Source organism: Rhinolophus ferrumequinum, chromosome 24, assembly GCF_004115265.2.
Source record: "Rhinolophus ferrumequinum isolate MPI-CBG mRhiFer1 chromosome 24, mRhiFer1_v1.p, whole genome shotgun sequence".
In the NCBI taxonomy this organism is placed as follows: Eukaryota; Metazoa; Chordata; class Mammalia; order Chiroptera; family Rhinolophidae; genus Rhinolophus; species Rhinolophus ferrumequinum.
Window position 1 is genome coordinate 14,508,969 of NC_046307.1, and position 21,754 is coordinate 14,530,722.

The following is a 21,754-nucleotide window of genomic DNA, read 5'->3' on the forward strand; positions in this document are numbered from 1 at the left end:
CCCTCAAGTCTTCGGGTTTGTCCTGTTGCTCTGTGAAGCCACCGAACGTTCTGCCTCCTACCTGTGCCCATAGTCCTCAGTGCCCCAGGGAACAAGCAGCTGGGGACCAGCCCACCTCGCCCCTCCAGAATCTGGGCCCTTTTGCTCTTTGTTGCATCAGCAGTTTTCTGTTAGCCTAAGAGAGATGTAGTTTGTCTGGCTTTTCTCATTGTTCTCAGTGGACATGTTGGTCTCTTGTCAGCTGCTGTAGCCTGAGCGGAGGCTGAAATTTGCATTGCATTGGAATGAGGAAGATTGATTTGGGAAGGTGTTAGTTGGATCAGCTCATGATCAGAGGCATAGGTGCTGGGCTGGTGGACCTTGTATGTTAGTCCAATAGATTGAGGCTCGACTGCACAGGCACTGGGGAGCCACAGCAGGTGCTGGGTGTAAAGCAGGTTTGGGAGGCAGTGCTGACAGCAGGATGCTGGTGGCCTTTGATCCAGATGTGTGAGGGCCAGGTGGGAGAGGACAAGGCCTAAATTTGGTGGCGGCTGTGCTGGGTTGGGGCTTGGTGAAGATCTTCAGGGATGGGGTGTTTGGTGGTGGGATGGATGGTTCATCAGTAGGACAGGCTAAGGATGGAATGGGGGTTGGGTTTTAAAAAATCTTGGTGGGGTATGAAGAGAAGAGAGAGGGACCAGAGCTGGGGGCTTGTTGGAGGGAAGAGAATAGGGAGCAGGAGAGACAGGGAGAGGAGGAAAACTGGGTGGCAGAGTGTTTTTGTGGAGCAGTTGATTGATTGGGATGAACTAGAGAGTGGCCAGCAGTTTTGGATGCATTGGGAAGCCTCAGAGGGTAAGGGCTGGCCACGATGGGGCTCCCAGCTCCCAGGGTGTCTTAGAAGCAGCACGAGAGAAGATAAAGCAAAGGGGGCGTTACAGAAACCAAATGAACTGTTGCAAAATTAGGAACAAACTAGCTTCATGACCCCAGGACACATAGAGGCCCAAGCTGTCTCAGCTTGCAATTTCCCCCCGGTGAGGGACCCAGTCCCATCTTCTAGCACCTCTGGCTTTGGGATCAGCTGCCAGGGCCCCTGAGAACTGGTGACCTTTGAATTGGGCCTTGAGGGGGATTCAGAGCTGCCCAGCAGAGGAGGGAAGGGCCTTCCAGGTGGAACCCATCCTGCTCAGAGGCACCTGTCCTATCCGGGGTGTGGAGCTGGTTGGGGAGGCAGCAGGTTGATATGAGGTTGGAGAGACAGGAGGAAAGTGGGGTAGACAGGAAGGCTAGGATGTGAGGAGCTTGGACGTTATTCTGACAGCCCTGGGGAGCCAGTGATGTGTTTTAAGCAGGGGCTGCATGTGAGTGTGACTGCATGTGAGTTTAGAAAGACCGCTGAGTGTCTGTAGGGAGGATGTGTTGGGGCGGTGCAGGGCATGCACCTGTCTGGAGGCTGCTGCAGGTTTCCTGGGCACATGACAAAGGCAGAGGAGAAGGAGGGATTGAGATCGGGGGAGAAGAACAACTTGGTGACAGCTTAGACTTAGGGTGGGAGAAGAGTGAGGGAGGCCAGGGCTGGGCTACGTAGAGTGAGGAGTAGGAGTGATGGAGGCAGGGCAGTCTGAGGGGCAGCTGTGCCCAGTTTAGGCATAGAGAGGGAGCGAGGAGCGGGCATTTACCCTGAAGAAGAGCTGACGCGAGCACTGAGGTGTTCCCTGTCTTTGCTCTTCACAGTCTGTCCCCTGCCTACTTCCAAAAGGGCCCTGGAGGGGATGAGGGCTGAAACTCCAAAGCCTGCCAGGCCCCCTGGCCTCAGCACCCCAGAAGCCATCCTGGGGGCCGAGGTGTCTCCTGGGCTCAGATGCTGGGCACTAGAGAGTTGGCCCCTTCGGGCAGGCATGTGTGTTGTGGGGGTGGGGTGGGGTGGGGTGGGGTGGGGACAGGGTCTCCTGCCCTCGGTGAGAACCCAGACTCACTTAGGGGCTCTGGGAGGCTCTCAACATCCTTAAATTGTCCTCTAGAACCTTCCTGAAGGCCTTCCCACTGATGGGGGAGACGCAGGAACGCGAGCGGGTTCTTACTCACTTTTCTCGTCGGTATTGCCAGTGCAACCCTGATGACAGCACCTCGGAAGGTATGGCCACCTGCCCCACTGCCTGACCCACCTAGCTCCTCCCAGCCAGCCCCCGGTCCACCTGCCACTCCTGTCCTACTCAGTAAACATTGAATGAATAAACTATGGCACATGGATTGGGCTCTGCCTGCTGGGCAAGTGACCTCCCCAATGTCTTGCCCATTGTCATTCTCTATGCCTGAAAGTCCTCCTTCCTAAAGACTGTCCTTTGGGTCTTCATTCTCCCTGGTCCCCTGTCACAAGGCTGATTCTTGGTGTGGTGGGAGTCCTGGTGTGGGGGTCTGTGTCGGGGCGCTCTTAGGGGCAGGACTTGCCCTGTGGATGGACCTGAGACTCAGGAACTGGGGGATCAGGCTGGTTATTGGAGGAGACACAGACCATGGCCTGGCACCCAGAGCCATTCCCGAGTCTGAGGTTCAAGGTGAGTTTGGCCACAGGAGGTCGGAATCTGGGCTAGAGCAGGCCCAGGGTAGTGAGGTATCCTCTGAGGGACAGATGGGCTCTGACCTGGGGCAGGCAAGTGACCCCAGTGCTGCAGTTGGAGGTGGGGCAGGGAACATCACACAGACCCTGGGCAGCTTTGGCAGGTGGCTGGCCTCTTCCTGTCTCCAGGGCCTCCAGGCTGGCTCTGTGTGGCTGAGGGTAGAATGAGTGGGTGCTCACACTGAGGGTGCCACCATCTCTGGTTTAGATGGGATCCACACGCTCACCTGTGCCCTGATGCTGCTCAACACGGACCTGCACGGACATGTGAGTTGGGGAGGTCGGGAGGGGGTGGATCCTCTCACTAATGCGCCATGTTGTCCAGCGCCAGCCCTTTCTCCAGCCCCTTCCTGAGATCTCCTGCTCAGCGGCCCTGTTTCTTGTAGCAGACCTAGGAGCTGGGCAACTTTGAGTCTAGGGCCCTGCCCTAGTTTATCTACCTGAGGTCTGCCGGGGTCCCCATCCAAGCAGGGCAGTGAGAACAGCTGAGGCACGTGAAAGTTTTGGATGTGCTAAATAAAATGCACACCCCTAGCCGTGTCCAGGACAGACATTGCTAAAGGTTCATGTGCTCTTCCCACCCCTCAATCCCCCAAGCCCGAATGTGGCCTCATTAAAGTGCCATCGCCCAGGCAGCCCCTACCAGTCAAGTGACAGTTTCCCTCAAGAGACAGTCTTGTTACCCCGCTCCCCAACAGGCAAACAGTGAAATGACAGGTGGGTTCCCTGGGTGGGCTATGAGGCTGTGTCTGGTCCGGGCCCTAGGCTGTCTCAATGCTGCTCTGATTCAATAACTTCTTCTTTTCCCTCTGTCTGCTCCGGGGACCCCCTCTCTGGGCTCTCTTGCCCTCCCTCAGGTGGTAAGTGTAGCTGGTGTGCATGCCCTGTGAGCCTAGACCCCCATGTCCATGTTCTCCTTCCATAGCCTCCATCACTGCGTCTGGCGCCACCAATCACTGCCCCATCATTGCTCACCCAGGGGTGATCAGAGATACCTGTTGGGATATTTCGGTGCTCATGGGGCAACAGGCCAGCATGTCTGGTTCCAGAGTTAACCTGGAAAATCTAGGGCATATTGGGTGGAAGAAAGCTGGGGCAGACCCGACTTCAGATTCTGTTCTTGCCTCCACATGGTAGCTCTGTGGCCCTGGGCAGGACAGTGCCTCTCTTTGGGTCTCAGGTTCTGCATGTGTGAGGTGGGAGTAATGACATCCCCCAGAGGGCCTGGGGCAAGGCTGATAGGTAATATGTACACCAAGTGTCAGGGTGTGGCACCCAGTCAGGATTTTATTATGAATAATATCATTATATAAGAATAACAAGAGTATTCATTATTAGTATTAAAATTTAAATGATGGAGAGCCCAAAGGCACAACCTGCAGATCTCTGCAGGGGCAAGGCCACAGGCTGATGGAAACCTGAGTGGGTGTGGGGACACTGCGGCACATGGCCTGGGGAGAGGGAGAGCCTCGGTGACCTTGGCAGGAAGAATAGTTGTGTGACAACTTCGGTTATATCCACCTGGGCCCGTGGCCTGAGGGTGGATGGTTGGGAAGATGTGTGTATTCCATGAGACCGTCACCAGAGCTGACGCCCATTAATGGCTAATGGTCCCCTCAGACCAGCTCACTCTGTTTAGGGAAAGTAGGTATTGCTAGTGCACCTTAAAAGGAGCACTAAACACACCCCCATCTCCCCATCCCCACCCTTGGCCGGGCCGATGGTAATCTCAGGACCTAGTCACTGCCGCGCCAAGCCCTGGATGCTCCTCCCCGTGGTAGAGCTACTCGGAGGACTGCAGCCGCTATTCAGTGAACCCCCAGGTCTGGAATAACCCCGAGCTTGGCTGCCCATGGCCCCACATTAATGCCCCCAGCTGAAGAGAAACATCGACACCTTCATATCGTGTTTCCCCGAAAATAAGACCAGGTCTTATATTAAGTTTTGCTCTGAAAGATGCATTAGGGCTTATGTTCAGGGGATGTCATACTGAAAAATCATGGTAGGGCTTATTTCCCAGTTAGGTCTTATTTTTGGGAAAACACGGTAGGTCAGTGGGTGGGCAGGATTGTTCGGATAAGTGGCCACGAGACATTGAGGATCCTGTCTTTCTCTCTGGAGGCAGGATTGCTCACTGGTCAGGAGCAAAGGTTGCCAGCAGGAGTCCTCTGTGCTCCACACTGAGAGCTGTGTGGTCTGGGGCCAATTCCTTACCTCATAAGCCTGTTTCCCCCATTGTAAAGTCCCTGTGAGACTTAAGGAGGCAGTGCTAGTAAAACCCTTAGCCCAGGGCCTGGTTGTTGAGCTTAGTGTCTGTTCTCCAAAGGACCCCCATGGAAGCAGCGTCCCCTGCTTTGTGCTTTTCTCCTCTCCTCCTCCCCTCACTCTGTCACTCCTCAAACATCCCAGGCCTTGGGATCGCTCTGTGGCTGGGCTAGCCATAACTCTTTTCTGCTGATTCAGAGGCTCTGGGAACGGGTCCGAGGGTCAAGAGCAGGCTGGGAGGCCCTGTTGACCGAAATGGGGGTGGTGGGGGTAAGGAGGAGTTGGGAACTTGCAAGTCCCAACTCATCCACCTCTCTTCAGCTTTGGAACGACCCAGGTACTTGTCTTGTTTTTCTTTTTTCTTTTCTGGGTACATGTCTTTTTGCCCGGTTGTTGTTATTATATTTTCAATCCGATAACTTACTTGGTATGATTTCACGTCTTTGCAATTTGTTGTCTTGCTTTTCTGTCCAGAGAGAGAGATCAGTTTTAGTAGACGTTTCATGTGGACTTGAAAAGAAAGTGTATTCTGCAGTTGTTGGTTGTAATGTCCTATATATATATCGATAAGGTCAAGTCTTTTAATTGTATTGTAACAATCTTGTTTCTCATTAGTGGTTTTTTTTATTGTGGTAAAATACACACAACATAAATTTTACCATTTTAACCTTTTTAAAGTGTGCAATTCAGTGGAATTAAGTACATTCACATGAAGCGCAACTATCACTACTCTCTAGTTCCAGAACTTTTTCATTATCCCCAAAGGAAACCCTGTACCCATTACCTGTCACCCGTCATTCTCTCCTTCCTCCAGCCCTTGGCAACCACTAATCTGCTTCCTGTTTTTATGGATTTGCCTGTTCTGGACATTTCGTGTAAATGGAATCATACAATATGTAGCATTTTTTGACTTACAATGTTTTCAAGGTTCATCCATGTTATAACATGCGTCAGAGTTTCATTCTTTTTTATGGCTGAATAATATTCCTTTGAATGGATATACCACATTTATTTATCCATTCATTTGTTGATGGACATTTGAGTTGTTTCTACTTTTTGGCTATTGTAAATAATGTTACTGTGAACATTTGTGTACAAGTTTTATTTGAATACCTGTTTTCAATGCCTAGGAGTACACTAGCTGAGTCATATGGTAATTCTATGTTTTTGAGGAACTGTGAAACTGTTTTCCATAGTGGCTGAACCATTTAAAATTCCCACCAGCAATGTATGAGGGTTCCAGTTTCTCCATATTCTTGTCAACACTTCTTCTTCTTCTTTTTTTTTTTTTAAATTATATTTATCCTAGTGAGTAGGTTTTGGTTTTGATTTGTGTTTCCCTAATGACTGATGATGTTGAGTATCTTTTCATGTGCTTACTGACCATTTGTACATCTTCTTTGCAGAAATGTCTATGCAAATCTTTTGCCCATTTTTTCTATTTTTAAAATTTATTTTAAAAAATGTAAAATATGCATAACAAAATTTACCATTAAGTTACCATCTTAAACATCTTTAAGTATATACATAGTTCAGTAATGGTAAGGCTATTCACATTGTTGTGCAAACAATCTCCAGAACTTTTTCACTTTCCCGTACTGAAACTCTATACCCACTAAACAATAATTCCCCATTTCCCCCTCCTCCTAGGCTCTGGCAACCACCATTCTAATTTCTGTCTCTATGAATTTGACTCGTCTAGGTACCTCATATAAGTGAAACCATACAGAATTTGTGTTTTTGTGACTGGCTTATGTCACTTCGCATAATGTGCTCAAGGTTTATCAATGTAGCATGTGTTAGAATTTCCTTCCTTTTTAAGGCTGAATAATATTCCATTACATGCAAATTCCACATTTTGTTTATATGTTTACCTGCTGATGGATACTTGGATTGTTTCTACCTTTTGGCTACTGTGAATAATGCTGCTATGAACATTAATGTGCAAATATTTTATCAAGACTCTGCTTTCAATTCTTTTGTGTATATATTTAGAAGTGGTATTGCTGGGTCATATGGTAATGTTATTTTTAACTTTTTGAGAAACAGCCACACTGTTTTCCATAGAGATTGAACTATTTTACATTCCCACCAGCAATGCAGAAGGGTTCCAATTTCTCCACATCCTCATCAACACTTGTTATTTTCTGTTTTTTGATTGTAGTTATCCTAATGGTTGTGAGATGGTATCTCATTGTGGTTTTGATCTGCATTTCCCTAATGATTAGTGTACTGAGCATCTTTTCATGTGTTGGTTACCATTTATGTATCTTCTTTGGACAAATGTCTATTTAAGTCTTTTGCCTATTTTTTAATTGGGTTGTTTGTCTTTTTGTTTTTGAGTTGTAGGAGTTCTTTCTATATTCTGGATACTAGACCCTTATCCAATACATGGTTTGCAATTTCCCCCCATTCTGTGGATTGTCTTTCACTCTCTTGATAGTGTCTTTTGAAGCACAAAAGTTTAAAATTTTTATTAAGTCCAATTTACCTATTTTTTCTTTTGTTGCTTGTGCTTTTGGTGTCATATTTAAGGAACCATTGTTAAATCCAAGAAGGTATACCCTCATATTTTCTTCTAAGAGTTTTATCTGTTATGTTTAGATCTTTGATCCATTTTGAGTTAATTTTTGTATATAGTGTGAGGTAATAGTCCAACTTAATTCATTTGATTGTGGATATCCATTTGTCCCAGCACCATTTGTTGAAGAGGCTATTCTTTTCCCCATTGGATGGTCTTGGCACTTGTCAAAACTCAACCATAGATAACGTGTTTATTTCTGGACCCTTAATTCCATTGATCTATATGTCTATTGTTATGCCATTGCCCCACTGTTTTGATTATTCTAGCTTTGTAGTAGGTTTTGAAATCAGGAAGTGTGAGTCTTCCAACTTCGTTCTTCTTTTCCAAGATTATTTTGTCTGTTGGGATCTCTTACATTTCCATATGAATTTGAGGATAAGCTTTTACATTTCTGCAAAAAGACAAAAAAAGGCCATTAGGATTTTAATAGAGATTGCATTAAATCCATATTTGGGGAGTATTACCGTCTTAACTATATGAAGTCTTCCAATCCATGTTCATGGGATGTCTTTCTATTTATTTAGGTCTTTAATATTTTTCAATGATCAGTTATAGTTTTCAGTTTACAAGTCTTTCACCTCCTTGGTTAAATTTGTTCCTAAGTATTTTATTCTCTTTGATACTATTGTAAATGGAATTTTTTCTTAATTTCATTTTATGATTGTTTTTCACCAGCACATAGAAATGCAATTGATTTTTGTGTGTTTATCTTGTATTCTGCAACTTTGCTGAATTTGTCTATTAGCTCTAATAGTATTTTTGTATACTTTTTAGGATTTTCTATATATAAGATCATGCCATCTGTGAATAGAGATAGTTTAACTTTTTCCTTTCTAGTTTGGATGGCTTTTATTTATTTTTTGCCTAATTGTTCTGGCTAGAACGTCCAGTACAGTGTTGAATAGAAATGGAAAAGTGAGTATCCTTGCCTTGTTCTTGATCTTAGGGGCAAAGCTTTCAGTCTTTCACCACTGAGTATGAGGTTGGCTATGGGTTTTTCATAAATGCCCTTTATGTTGAGGAAGTTCTATTTCTAGTTTGATTAATGTTTTTATCATGAAAGGTTGTTGAGTTTTGTTAAATGCTTCTTCTGCATTGGTGAGATGATCATGTGTCCCGCCCCTTTCTATTAATTCAGTGTTTTACATTAATAGGTTTTTGTATGTTGAACCACTCTTACATTCCTGGGATATATTTCACTTGGTCTTGGTATATAATATTTTAAAAATGCTGCTGGATTCCATTTGCTAGTATTTTGTTGAGGATTTTTGCATCTATATTCATAAGGGGTATTGTTCTATAGTTTTCTTGTGATACCTTTGTCAAGTTTTAGTATCGGGGTAATGCTGGCCTTATACAAGAGTTAAGAAGTGTTTCCTTCTCTTCAATTTTTTGGAAGAGTTTGAGAAGTATTGGTGTTAATCTTTCTTTAAATGTTTGGTAAAATTCACTAGTGAAACCATCTGGTCCTGGGCTTTTCTTTGTTGTGAGGTGTTTGATTTCTGCTTCAATCTTTTACTTGTTGTAGGTCTATTCAGATTTCCTGTTTCTTTTTGAGCCAGTTTTGGTAGTTTGTGTGTTTCTAGGAATTTGTCTGTTTCATCAAGATTATTTAATTTGTTGGTATTAATTGTTAACTAATTAATTGTTCAGTATTCTTGTTATTCCTGTTACTGAGAAAGCAGTGTTAAAATCTCTACATGAGATTGTGAATATATCTCTCTCCTTTTGGTTCTATCAATTTTTGTCTTTTATTTTTTTGAGACTATGTTATTAGCTGCATACAAATTTAGGATGTTTATATCTCTGGTAGATCGATTCTTCTGTCATTATTAATTGTCTCTATCTCTAGTAGTGTTTCTTGCCTTCAAGTCTATTTTGTCAGCTATTAATATGGTGATACTAAAGTTCTTTTGGTAATGTTTGCATTTATATATTTTTCCACCTTTTTGCTTGCAAGATTTCTGTTCTCTTACATTTTAAGATATTTCTCTTGTATCACATACTTTAAAAAAATCAAGTCTGGTAATCTGTGCCTTTTACTTTGACAATTTAATGAATTACTAATACATTTGAGTGTAAACATACTAGGTTACCATTTTTGTTTTCTTTGATACCTGTTCTATGTCCGTTTTCCTCCTTATTTCTTACCTACTTTTGGATAATGGATGTGTTTTTTTAAATCTATTAGCTTGTTAGTTGTGCATTCTTTTAGAATTCATTTTGTGGTTTGCAATATGCATCCTTGACTTATTAAAGTACTTTTACTACTTCCTGGGCAATGAAATAACCTTAAAACACTTTAACTCCATTTATTTCCCTCTCAACTTATATACTACTGTTATCGTGCTTTTAATGATTATATCTCCCTCTATATTTTATTACCCAGAAAACTTTATTATTATTGCTTTACACAATCAATATTCATTTAGATTTGGCCACCCTTTTTTGTTGTTCTTCGTTTCTTTCTGCTTCTCCATGCTTCCATCTGGGATAATTTTCCTTCTGTCTAAAGGACTCCCTTTAGTATTTCCTTTCTTAATTTCAACTTTTTGTTGTTGTTGTTGAAGTACAACTGGGGTGTTTCCCAGGGCCCCTTGTCCTTGGTGGACCCTGAACTCCAATTTTTTGTTCTCTAGTCCTATAAGACCACTCAGTTGCTCAGCTTTTGGCCACTGCTTGTGAATTGGCAAATGCTTCAAGGAGGAGAGCTGCTCCTTGTGGGCTCACCTCTCCACAGTTCTCTTCTTTGCGGGATCTTTACCCTTGAAGTCCTCACTTCTTTTATATTTCTCCAACGTCTTTGCCCAGATGTTTTATTTATATTTTGACCAGCAATTGTTTCCGCTGGAAGGTCATCTGCAACAAGATAGACTGTTTTTACTAGGATTGGAAAGTTTGCCTGGTTATTTTTTGATTGTGCACTTCCTACTGATGGCTAGGGGAATGTTCAGTGTGTGTGTAGCTCAGACAATATTATCAATATTGCCCTCCTACTCCTCTATTATGAATGTACACAAATGGCTATATATACATATATATCATACATACATGTACATGTAAAATGTACACATAAACATACAAACACATACTGTATCAAGGCACACATAGGATCTTTTCACATTAAGCCTTTGGAAAAGATGTAGAAAATTCTTGCTTGTCAGCTACTGATAAAGCCTTATATCATTGTTTTCTGAATTATTTTCTGTGGTATGTGAGTGTCCCACATGATATTCCTAGGTTCTATTTGCTAAAATGGTGCTAAGGTTAATAAATTTGGGAAATTGCACATGGAATCCTTGCCTCGGAGACACCCAACACAGATAAGCATGTTAAAGACTCTGAAACATGTAAATAAACTTATTTGATTATGAAATCGTTTTTGAGGGAATACCTATTCCCATTAGTAGGTAAATCTTGGGAAACACTGCCTAATAACAAACCTATATCCACAAAATCCTACACCAATAAGTACCTGGTGTTCAAGGGTCTTTGTCTTCACAAAAATGAAGTGCTACCCAGTGTTTCCTCAAATGTAGATACTGCCTGGAGAGTCTGAAAATACCAGGTATTAGGTTTGGAGGGCTGGACACTCTTTGCTATTCAGTGGTTTAAAAAGGCACAATTTCGGGGTACATTCATTCCCAGCTCTTTGTATGTTTGTATCTCCTGGAGTAAAACCACCTACTTGGGTTCCTTTGGTCCCAGCCCAGCTCAGCATGGGGTACCCGTATGTGTTGGAAATTGAATTTGATTCTCACAAGACCCAACTCTCCCTCACTTCACCTACCTCTTGGAGGTCTTGCCGCCCCTCTGTACAGGTGAGAGGGTGAGACAGTTGTGACGGAATACACAGAGCTTCTGCTCAGGAGCCAAGAGGCCTGGGTTCAAGTCCTGGTGCTGTGTGACCTTGGGAGAGTTAACCATGGAGTAGCGGGTGAGAGCATGGGTTTTGGTGTCAGACACACTCAGCCCTTCCACTTCCTTGCTGTGTGATCATGGGCACATCATTTCACCTTCCTGCTCCTCAGTTTCCTTACTTGTCAAACGGGGATAATAATAACACCCACTTCATCTTCTCCTTGTTGTGAGGAGGAAACAAAATAATGCATGTCAAGTTCAATACCTGGAACATGGTAGGCACCTGGCAAATGTCAGCTATTATAATACTTCATCCAATCTGACTCCTTCATCTGGGTTTGAGGAGAACCCCAACCTTTCATGATGCTTGAGGATCAAATAGAATCTTGTATGTGAAAAAGAGTTTCGTAAACTTTTGGAGACAAGTGAAAACCTGGCAGTTTTTTTTATTCCTACCCTTGATGCTGCCTCCTCACCCCTTCTGGCCGGGCAGGACAGGGCAGGGTGTGGGGGCCACATCAGTCCCTGCTCCTACTCTCAGGAAGAACCATTTCTCCATTACAGAACATTGGCAAGAAGATGTCCTGCCAGCAATTCATTGCCAACTTGGACCAGCTGAATGATGGCCGAGACTTTTCCAAAGACCTGCTGAAGGTATAAACTGCTAAGGGTCCCCAGGCGCCCAGCTGTGCTAGGGGTGGGTGGAGAGGAGAGTGATCTCTGCCCCACTAAATCCTGATATTCCAGATTCTTAATACTGGAGTCAGGGCCACCATGACTTTGGGACAGAGTTAGAGACCATTCAGCTCAACATTTGACTGTTCTGTGTTGTCTGAGTTAGGCAGAGGGGTAGGCTTTGAGATTTGTTTTTAGTGATACATTATCATTCTTGCTGTCATGGTAATCAACACTGCCACCAATGGTCACAACTGCCCCTGCCACCACCGCCACCACCACCACCACTACCATCATCATCATCACCACCGAGAAAAGCCCACTTATCTCTTCAATGTCACCAGGAATTAAGGGAATCTAGTTTTCTTTTGAGGCTGAGGCCCAGGGTAAAACTCTGGCCTTTCAAGCCTGGTAAGTTCTTGGCCTTGGAGGAAGAGGAGCAGGTTTTGGGGGGTAGATTCAGTTTTAGATAATGGCTTTGAAGGGCTTGGTGAAACCAGGTGGGCAGATGGATAGTGAGTCTGAGGGTTAAGAAATAGAACATTGTCTTCATCAGTCTTCTTACTATAATTATCTTCTTTATCAAGAAGCACTTGTTAAGAGCATCTTTGTGAGATCAAATAATCCCAGTCCCACCACTTCTCCCTATCTACTCTCCCACCCACCTACCCAGCCTTCCATGCATTCATCCTTCTATCAACCCACCCACCAACGCAATCATTTACCTGCACATACACCCACCCATTCACCCAGCACCTACACATACACTCCCTACACCCCTAAACACTCCCCCCACATACTCCACATCCACTCATTCATCCACCCACCCACTCATTTCCCCACCATCCACGTACCCAGCCAACCCACTTACCCACTCATAATCATCCACCCTTCTATCCTCCACTTACTCACCCATCCAACAAACAAGTATGAATCAAACATCCACTTTGCCCCACTGGCTGAAAAATGCTCCCTCACTGCCTCCACATTGGTAGAGGTAGATGGAGATTTGATTTTTCATTAGAACTCTCTCTCTCTTTACCCCTTTCCCAGACCCTTTACAACTCCATCAAGAATGAAAAGCTGGAATGGGCCATGTGAGTAGTGCCCACGGGCACAGGTATGGGGAGACTGAATCTCTGGGAAGGGGAAGGTGGAATGGCTGGGGGCGCAGTTGAGTCACTCCTGCCACTCTCCATGGTGCTGATTTCTTCCAACCCAGGGCCCTTGTGACCTCTGTCCAGCTGACCAGCACTTGGTATAGAATTCCCCTTTGGGTTGTTTTCTGTCCTGATAAAAAGTGTGCAATATTTACACTTCTATGGAATAGATTGAATGGTGACTTTAGTTCCATGATGTTCACACTGGTTTTCTGTACTGGGGATACTACCCCTATTCCCAAACAATGATGACTCTTTCCCTTTGGGAGGCAGGCAGGCAGGAGGCACAGATTCCCCTATCACCCCAAGAATATGACCATGTTTAGGTGGCAACTGTTCTTGGCAGTGGGGAGGGGTGACTACTCCCTAACTTCTTCCCCTATGAAGGCAATGAGACCTGGAGGTACTCAGCTATTTGGAAAGAGGTGTGGTGACTTTGCTGATTGGGGAGACCGAGAGGCTCCTGGGATAGAAACCACCTGCCCTGCTGTGTTCCCTCGGGCAGCCTGAGTCTTTGGGTCCATGTAGAGGTCCCAGGCAGGGATTGTTAGGAACCCTAACCCCGTGGAGAAGAGCTGACATTCTTCTTTCAGGGCTCCAGGGGGAAGCCTAGACTTTATGGACCTCATTTACTGGCTGCCCTCCCCCAGCACATCCATGGGGCTAGGGCAGCAGCTTTAGTCTGGCCATGAGTTACTGCTCCCTGGGGCTGGGCTTTCAGGATTGGAGAGAGGAGAAGGGGCCTGGAGATAGTAAGGTCTCCAACTTATGATCCAGGGTGAGGATTGGAGCTTGGAGGCCAAAAATCAAAGGTCAGGAGTCAGAACTGAAGACTAAAGGGAGGGTTCAGATTTGGATCTGTGATCTGGAATTGGAACATCTTCATCTCTGCTCTTCATCTTGACTGGCTCCCTGAGGGGTGGTGGGTGGGGAGAGGGCATGTTGATGTGGGCCTGAGGCTTCCCTGGAGGCAATGCTTATGCCTAATACTTTCCTAGTGATGAGGATGAGCTGAGAAAATCACTGTCTGAGCTGGTGGATGACAAGTTTGGGACAGGCACAAAGAAGGTGACACGGATCCTCGATGGTGGCAACCCCTTCCTGGATGTCCCGCAGGCTCTCAGCGCCACCACCTACAAGCATGGTGTGCTGACCCGGAAGACTCACGCCGACATGGATGGCAAGAGGAGTGGGTGTCAGGCAGGGGAAGGGGCATGGGGAGGGATGCTAGTTCAGATGGGGTCCACCCCCCCTTGGCCACTCCTCAAGGGGTGCACATGAAGGTAGACATGTGGGGGAGGCAGGGAAGGAGATATGGGGGTGGGTGGTTGTGGCCACACTACCCATGCCCCCCTCCCCAGCGCCCCGTGGGAGGCGTGGCTGGAAGAAATTCTACGCAGTGCTCAAAGGGACCATCCTGTACCTGCAGAAGGTAAGCTACTGCCCCAGTGTCCTTACCTAGGAAGGGCCAGCTCATTCCCCCTTCCAGCCCCTGCCTTGTGGTACCCAGAGGGCCTTGGGCAGGACTTAGGGCTTAGGCAGATACTGGGTTCTCCCCCATCAGGGGCCTGACTTGGGCTTGCCCAGAGCTTTGGTGGTTTCAGGGAGGGTTTTTTTTAAATGTCCAGGGGCTCAGAGGATACCCAGTGTAAGGCCTGTACAGGCCTCTGGGACAAACTGGGGTGTGGGGAGCACTGCCCAGAGTGATTCTTGTTGGGGTGGGCATACATATCATTACAGAGGCAAGAGGTAAAAATGGAGGGAGATAAAGGGACGGAGGGAGGGAGAGTGAGAGGGAGGGCCGGTGAGGGTGGGGGAAGTGTGGGTCAGTAAGCCGGAGCCTGGCCATGACAAAGCCTTTCCTATTCCCCACCCTACCTGTTCAGGACGAGTACAGGCCTGACAAAGCTTTGTCTGAGGGCGACTTGAAGAACGCCATTCGCGTGCACCATGCTCTGGCCACCAGGGCCTCCGACTACAGCAAGAAGTCTAACGTACTCAAGCTGAAGACGGCCGACTGGAGGGTCTTCCTGTTCCAGGCACCGTAAGTAGGAGTGGGAGCCCCCTCACCCCCACCCTGGGCTCAGGGCCTGCAACATGGAGCCTGTACCACACCCGTCTCCTCATCTACCTCAGTGGAGGTGCTCTCAGCTTCCCTTGCGTGTAGGCACAGACCAACAGCAAGGGTGCCCTGCAACAGTGCTTCTCCAAGTGTGGTCTCTTTAGCATCTCCTGGAAACTTGTTAGAAATGCAGTTTCTCCAACCTCACCCTAGACCTGCTGAATCAGAATTCTGGAGAAGAGGTGGCAATTGGGTTTTAACAAGCCTTCCAGGTGATTCTGATATGTGCTAAACTCCTTACATATGGGGCGGTTAGAGTCATTATGAAACCTCTTTCACTTTAAATAGGGGTGGGAGGAATGTGCAGGAAAAACTCATCCTATAGTTTTCCTGTAAGGCCTTCTGTTGACTCCCCTGCAACCCCTCCTTCTGTGGTTTGAGATTGGGGTTTCGTGTATCAGATGAAGGAAGCTAGTAGGTGAGCTCTCAGGATGGGTGACTACCTGCTGGGAGAGGTAGTGGGGACAACCAGCTGCCCAGCTGCTTCTAATGACCCCCAGGCCTGCTGGCGCTGGGACCCGGTAGCTCCAGGGCCATTAGCTCTGGACCTGGCAGCTTTATTTTCATATGAAAATCCAGGTCTTACCTGGGAGCTGGGTCAGGAAGGAACTTCCTATCCAGACGTGACCAGGGGTTCATCCGGTCCTCATCCCACCCTCCTCCCTCCTTTGCCCATCTATATGGAGGTATTTGTGCCCTCTCTGTGCCAGGCTAGTGCTGAGTACTGGGCGCTGGGTTGGGGAAAGGAGTTCAATTGTGAGAAGCCAGTGCTCTTTCCCCTTCCCTCCTCTCCCCAGGAGCAAGGAAGAAATGCTGTCCTGGATCCTTAGGATCAACCTGGTGGCCGCCATCTTCTCAGCCCCCGCCTTCCCAGCGGCTGTCAGCTCCATGAAGAAGCTCTGTCGCCCCCTGCTGCCCTCCTGCACCACTCGCCTCTGCCAGGTACAAGCTCCTGGGATGGTAACACTGCCTCCCCAGGCTGCCTCCTCTGTGCCAGCCTCCCATTCAACCTCAGCGCCTACATACCGTGTTTCCCCCAAAATAAGACCGGGTATTATACCGTATTTTCCCGAAAATAAGACCGGGTCTTATATTAACTTTGGCTCCAAAAGACGCATTAGGGTGTATTTTCAGGGGATGTCTTATTTTTTCATGTACAACAATCTACATTTATTCAAATACAGTCATGTCATCTTCTTCTGGAACTTTGTCATAACGTACTAAATGCATCCATCTGACCGATGATCTTAACTGGGGCTTATTTTTGGGGTAGGTCTTATTTTCAGGGAAACACGGTAGTGCCTGGTCCTGGGTTAGGAGACAAGGTGAAGGGGCAGATATTCTCCTCCATCCCCACCCCACTCCCATTTACAGATGGGAAGACTGAGGCCACATACCACACAGAGGCCAGGCAGTGCTATGGTGGGTGGCATCACATCCTGTGGATGTGATTGTGTGTCTGTGGGCATCGCGTATGTTTGGGCACGAATGTGGGCACTCCCTGTGTCGTAGGGAGCTAGGGACAGGGAGACTTGGCCGATCCTTTATCTAGTCACCCACCCTTAAATGCTTTATTTGTAATCCTAAAAACACTTCAATTCATCTATATTCCAGTGTCTCTCATCTCTCGTCTCCCTCTCTTTCTCTCAGAGGAAAGGATACATGGTGGTGGGCCAGCACTTGAGAGGTAGAGGGCAGGGTAAGCTTCTTACTTCCTGTCTGCCAGCTGCTGCCCCTTTCCCTACCAGGCCCCTGTCCTGGGCCTCTCCACTGAGCTCCTGGGGATGCAGCTTATGCCCACAGCCCCTGTGCACTCACACTCAATGCACACACTCACACCACACATGTCCACACATGCACCCACATGCACAAAGCCCATTTTCCACATAGCACAGAGTGATCTGGCTGTACTGTGGTGGGTGGCTCTTTGTGAGTGACAGTGTCTCTGCTTGTTTTTGGGTATGATGCTGGTCTGTAGCCATGGTATGTGTCTGGGCATGAATGTGAGAGATTGTGTCATATGGAGCCAAGGGTAGTCGAGGTCAGACTGCCCCTTGATCCAGTGCGCATGTGAGGGATTGTGTCTGGGTGATTGTGTGTCTGTGTCAGGGAGTATAAATGTACACATAAAAGCGTGAGGGTCTCTCACCTCTCAAGCTTGCTGGGGAATAACGAGGAGAGCTGATGCTGACGAGCAGGGAGGAAGGAAGGACGGTGGAAGAGTTCTCCCCTGGGTCCAGAGCCTGGCTCCACCCCATTTATATGGTGACCCTGGCCAGGCCTCAGTTTCCCTTTAGTGAAGTAGATCCTGGCAGCACCCCTGCGACATTCTGAGAGTGGGACCTCACAGGCCAGGACTTGTTTTTGCAGGAGGAGCAGCTGCGTTCTCATGAGAATAAGTTGAGGCAGGTGACTGCAGAGCTGGCTGAGCACAGTTGCCACCCAGTTGAGAGGGGCCACAAGTCCAAGGAGGCGGAAGAGAACCGGCTGAAGGAGCATTATCTCATGTTTGAGGTGGGCCCTCCGTGGGATGGATTGCGAGAGACAAGGCTCGGGCTGGAGGCCAGCTGCTGTCTTCCACCTCTTCCACCTCCCACCACCATCATTTCATAGTCAGGGGCTCCTAGTTTGGGGGTTCTCCCCGCTTTGCTGTCTCCCCTGGGGCAATTGTGAACCATGAATGGCCTCCTATGGGCCACTTTCTGCACAGCCCATCTGCCAATTGTTAATCAAACAATTGTACCCTCACTTGTATCTCAAAGGGCACCAGTTGGGCTCCACCAGAAACCCCCGCCACCCCTCTCACCCTTCTCCAATCCCCTCTTCATCTCCACTTTCCCACAGTGCCAGCTTTCTCAGGAAACTTTTCCAACCAAACCACAGAACTCTCAAGCCCTGTTCACGTGACTTCCCCCCTTTGTCTCATTTTCTTCTTTCCCATGTTTCTCAAGCAAAACAACATAATTTCTCCTAAGCTCTGCCTTCTTTCTATCTCATCTTTCTCTGCTCACTACCCTGATTCTGCCTCATGATGCTTTGCAAATGGGGCTGACAGAGCACCACCTTTATTGGGTGAAGGATAGGGGGTTGGCTTGGGGATGGAAGGCAGGAACCACTTGTCCATTTTGGACTGCCCTTTGGACTGACCAGCACGTAGGGGTGGGCAGATAGACATAGAGGCTGAGACCAAGTTAGGAAACCTCTAGAACAGGAAGGGCAGGAAGTCACCAATCTCAGTCTCTAGATTTTCTATTGAGATGTGGGGAAGAGAGGAGCGTTCCCAGGATAGATCTTGACCTTTTGAAAAACATAAAGCTTTGTAGCTTTTGGAATTGTTCAGATCTGTGCTCTGCAATGTAAAAATGGTGATGGCAAGAGCTACAGTAGACTGATCTCTTGTGAATTGCCAGGTGTGATTTCGTCATTTCCCTTGTGTTGACTGATTTAATCCTCACATGAGCTCTGTGAAATGAGTTCTGTTATTATTCCCATTTTAGACACAGAGAAATTGAGGCTTAGAGAGGTCTGGTCACTTGTCCGAGGTGACACATTTAAGAGTGCAGGAACCAGGATGCTAATCCAGGCGATAGATTGTAGCTCCAGTGCCCTGGTCTTTCTCACTCCCACCTGGCTTAGCTGGGGGTGAGGGGAGCTGAAACCCAGGTATGAAGGGTCTTTCTGCTCATGTGGCTGAGCTGGGTGAGAACAGGGTCTCCTGACCCTTAGTCCCTTCCAAGACCCCAGACTACCCTGTCTATGGTGAGGGGCTGAAGCTCAGAGTCAAGGCCCTCAGATGCTATCAAATCTTCCTCTTAAATGTTTACCAATTTACAAACTTTCACCAATCTGATAGCTTAACAAATGGTATCCCATTGCTATTTTAATTTGGATTACAAAAAAACCCCACCCTTTTAACTGTGATAAAATACACATAGCATAATATTTACCATCTTAACCATTTTTAAGTGTGTAGTTCAGTAGTGTTAAGTCTATTTGCATTATTTTGCTACCAATCTCCAGAACTTTTTCATCTTCCCAGCTGAAACTCTATACCTATTAAACAACATCTCAACCTGCCCCACCCCAGCCCCTGGCGACCACAATTCTACTTTCTATCTCTCTGAACTTGATTACTCTGGCTACTTCATATAAGGGGAATCATATAGAACTTGTGTTTTTGTGACTGGCTTATGTCACTTGGCATAATGTCCTCAAGATTTATCCATGTTGTAGAATATGTGAGAATTTCCTTCCTTTTAAAGGATGAATAATATGTGTATACCATGTTTCCCCGAAAATAAGACCTAGCCGGACAATCAGCTCTAATGCATCAGATGGGGTATAATATAATATATTATAATATAAATATAATATAAAATATAATACCGGGTTTTATATTAATTTTTGCTCCAAAAGACACATTAGAGCTGATGGTCTGGCTAGGTCTTATTTTCGGGGAAACACGGTACCATGTTGTGCTTATCCATTCATCTGCTGATTTTGGGTTGCTTCCACCTTTTGACTATTGTGAATAATGCTGCTATGAACATGGGTGTGCAAATATTTCCTTGAGACCCTGATTTCAATTCTTTTTGGAATGTATATATATATATATATATATATATACACACACTCAGAAGTGGTGTTGCTGGATCAGATGGTAACGTTATTTTCCACTTTTTGAGGAATAGCCATACTGTTTTCCACAGCAGCTGTACCATTTTACATTCTCATCAGCAGTGCACAGGGGTTCCAATTTCTCCACATCCTCACAAACTCTTGGTATTTTCTTTTTTTTTTCTTTTATAGTAGCCATAAAAGGTGTGAAGTATCTCATTATGATTTTGATTTTCATTCCCCTAATGATGAGTGATGTTGAGCATCTTTTCACGTGCTCGTTGCTTCAAATCCCTTGCCCATTTTTAATTGGGTTCTTTGTGTTTCTGTTGTTGAGTTGTAGGAGATTTTTTTAATTATTATTCATTCTGGATACTAGACCTTTAACAGATGTATGATTTACAAATATTTTCTCCCATTCTTCTTTTTTAAACATTTTTTATTGGGGAATAGTGTGTTTCTCCAGGGCCCATCAGCTCCAAGTCATTGTCCTTCAGTCTAGCTGTGGAGGGCGCAGCTCAGCTCCATGTCCAGTCGCCGTTTTCAATCTTTAGTTGCCGGGGGCACAGCCCACCAACCCATGTGGGAATTGAAGCGGCAACCTTGTTGAGAGCTCATGCTCTAACCAACTGAGCAATCCAGCTGCCCTTCTCCCATTCTTTAGATTGCCTTTTCACTCAATTGATTGTACTTTGATGCACAGAAGTTTTAATTTTAATGTAATCTCATTTGTCTCTTTTTCCTTTTGTTGCCAGTGCTTTTGGTGTCATAGCCAAGAAGTCATTGCCAATTAATTTTGATTTTTAAAATTCGGAGTGAAACTTATGTTCATGTCCCTTACCCATTTTTTAAATTTAATTGTTTATCTCCTTTTTATTGATTTGTGAGAGTTTTCTGAATATTAAGAAAATTAGTCTTTTGTCATCTAAGGTACAAATATTTTTTTGCGATTTGTTGTTTGTCTTTTGACTTTGTTTTTGGCCTTTCTCTGCCCTTTCCCCAGAAAAGCCGTTATGAGACCTATATCCACCTCCTGGCTGTGAAAATCAAAGTGGGCTCAGATGACTTGGAGCGGATTGAGGCCCGGCTGGCCACCTTGGAAGGAGATGATCCTTCTCTCCGCAAGACGCACTCGAGCCCTGCCCTCAGCCAGGGCCATGGAACTGTGACTGGCAGCAAAGCCACGAAGGATACCACTGAGCCTGATACTTAGCTGGCATGGATGGGCAGGACTCAGAGGCAGACAGATGCCCCCAGAGGGGTCAGTGAGCACAATTCCATCCAGGGGCCACTCAGACCTGCTCCAGGCAGTTGATGGGCAGCCAGAGGGGTGTGGAGAGCCTCGTGGGCCAAGGAGATGAAGATGGTCTTCTTGCATCCTGGAGCTTCTCTGGGCCTCAGACCCTCTCCCCAGCCCTTGCATCCCTCTCCAGCACAGAGCCTGATTTTGTAGGCCAGTTGTGTGCATGCTCTAGACATCATCTCACTGGAGAAGTGTGAAGGATGGTTGACTTCCAGGCCCTTGTCTTCTCACAAGTTCTTCCTCATCCCTTGTTTCCGAGGGCAGGTCTTGACTCCAGGTCTCAACTTGGACCACCACCCTTTTTCCTCCTTCCTCTGAGTTGACCAGCAGCAGGTCTGCAGACCACCAGCACCATCCTCTCCTCATCCACCCAGCAGCCTCTGGAACCATGCCTCGTACTCCCTCCATGCCAAGCTGTCTCTGCTCATGTGTGCTTCCACCTCACCTTCCATCCACTGAGGCCACTTTTGCTTTCTTTTATATGGACATACATGTATATATAAAAGAATTATATATATATATAATTATATATAAGGACTCCCTTTAAAGATGGTTTTGGAACTGA

The 21,754-nt window shown here is 46.3% G+C and overlaps 1 protein-coding gene across 5 annotated transcripts in view; it reads left to right on the plus strand.

Annotated features, from left to right (window-relative positions):
* PSD2 (pleckstrin and Sec7 domain containing 2) overlaps positions 1-21,248 on the plus strand; it is a 45,116-nt gene extending 23,868 nt beyond the window's left edge. For 3 of the 5 annotated variants that reach the window (XM_033096858.1, XM_033096861.1, XM_033096859.1), the window contains 10 exons: positions 2,007-2,119; positions 2,811-2,871; positions 11,876-11,966; positions 13,041-13,084; positions 14,146-14,336; positions 14,509-14,579; positions 15,034-15,191; positions 16,067-16,211; positions 17,640-17,783; positions 20,890-21,248. In XM_033096858.1, coding sequence (XP_032952749.1) covers positions 2,007-2,119; positions 2,811-2,871; positions 11,876-11,966; positions 13,041-13,084; positions 14,146-14,336; positions 14,509-14,579; positions 15,034-15,191; positions 16,067-16,211; positions 17,640-17,783; positions 20,890-21,099 — 1,228 coding nt within the window. In that variant the 3' untranslated portion in view covers positions 21,100-21,248. The remainder of the gene's footprint in view (positions 1-2,006; positions 2,120-2,810; positions 2,872-11,875; positions 11,967-13,040; positions 13,085-14,145; positions 14,337-14,508; positions 14,580-15,033; positions 15,192-16,066; positions 16,212-17,639; positions 17,784-20,889) is intronic. The other 2 variants (XM_033096860.1, XM_033096862.1) reach the window with 2 other exon arrangements.
* Positions 21,249-21,754: the final 506 nt, after the last annotated feature.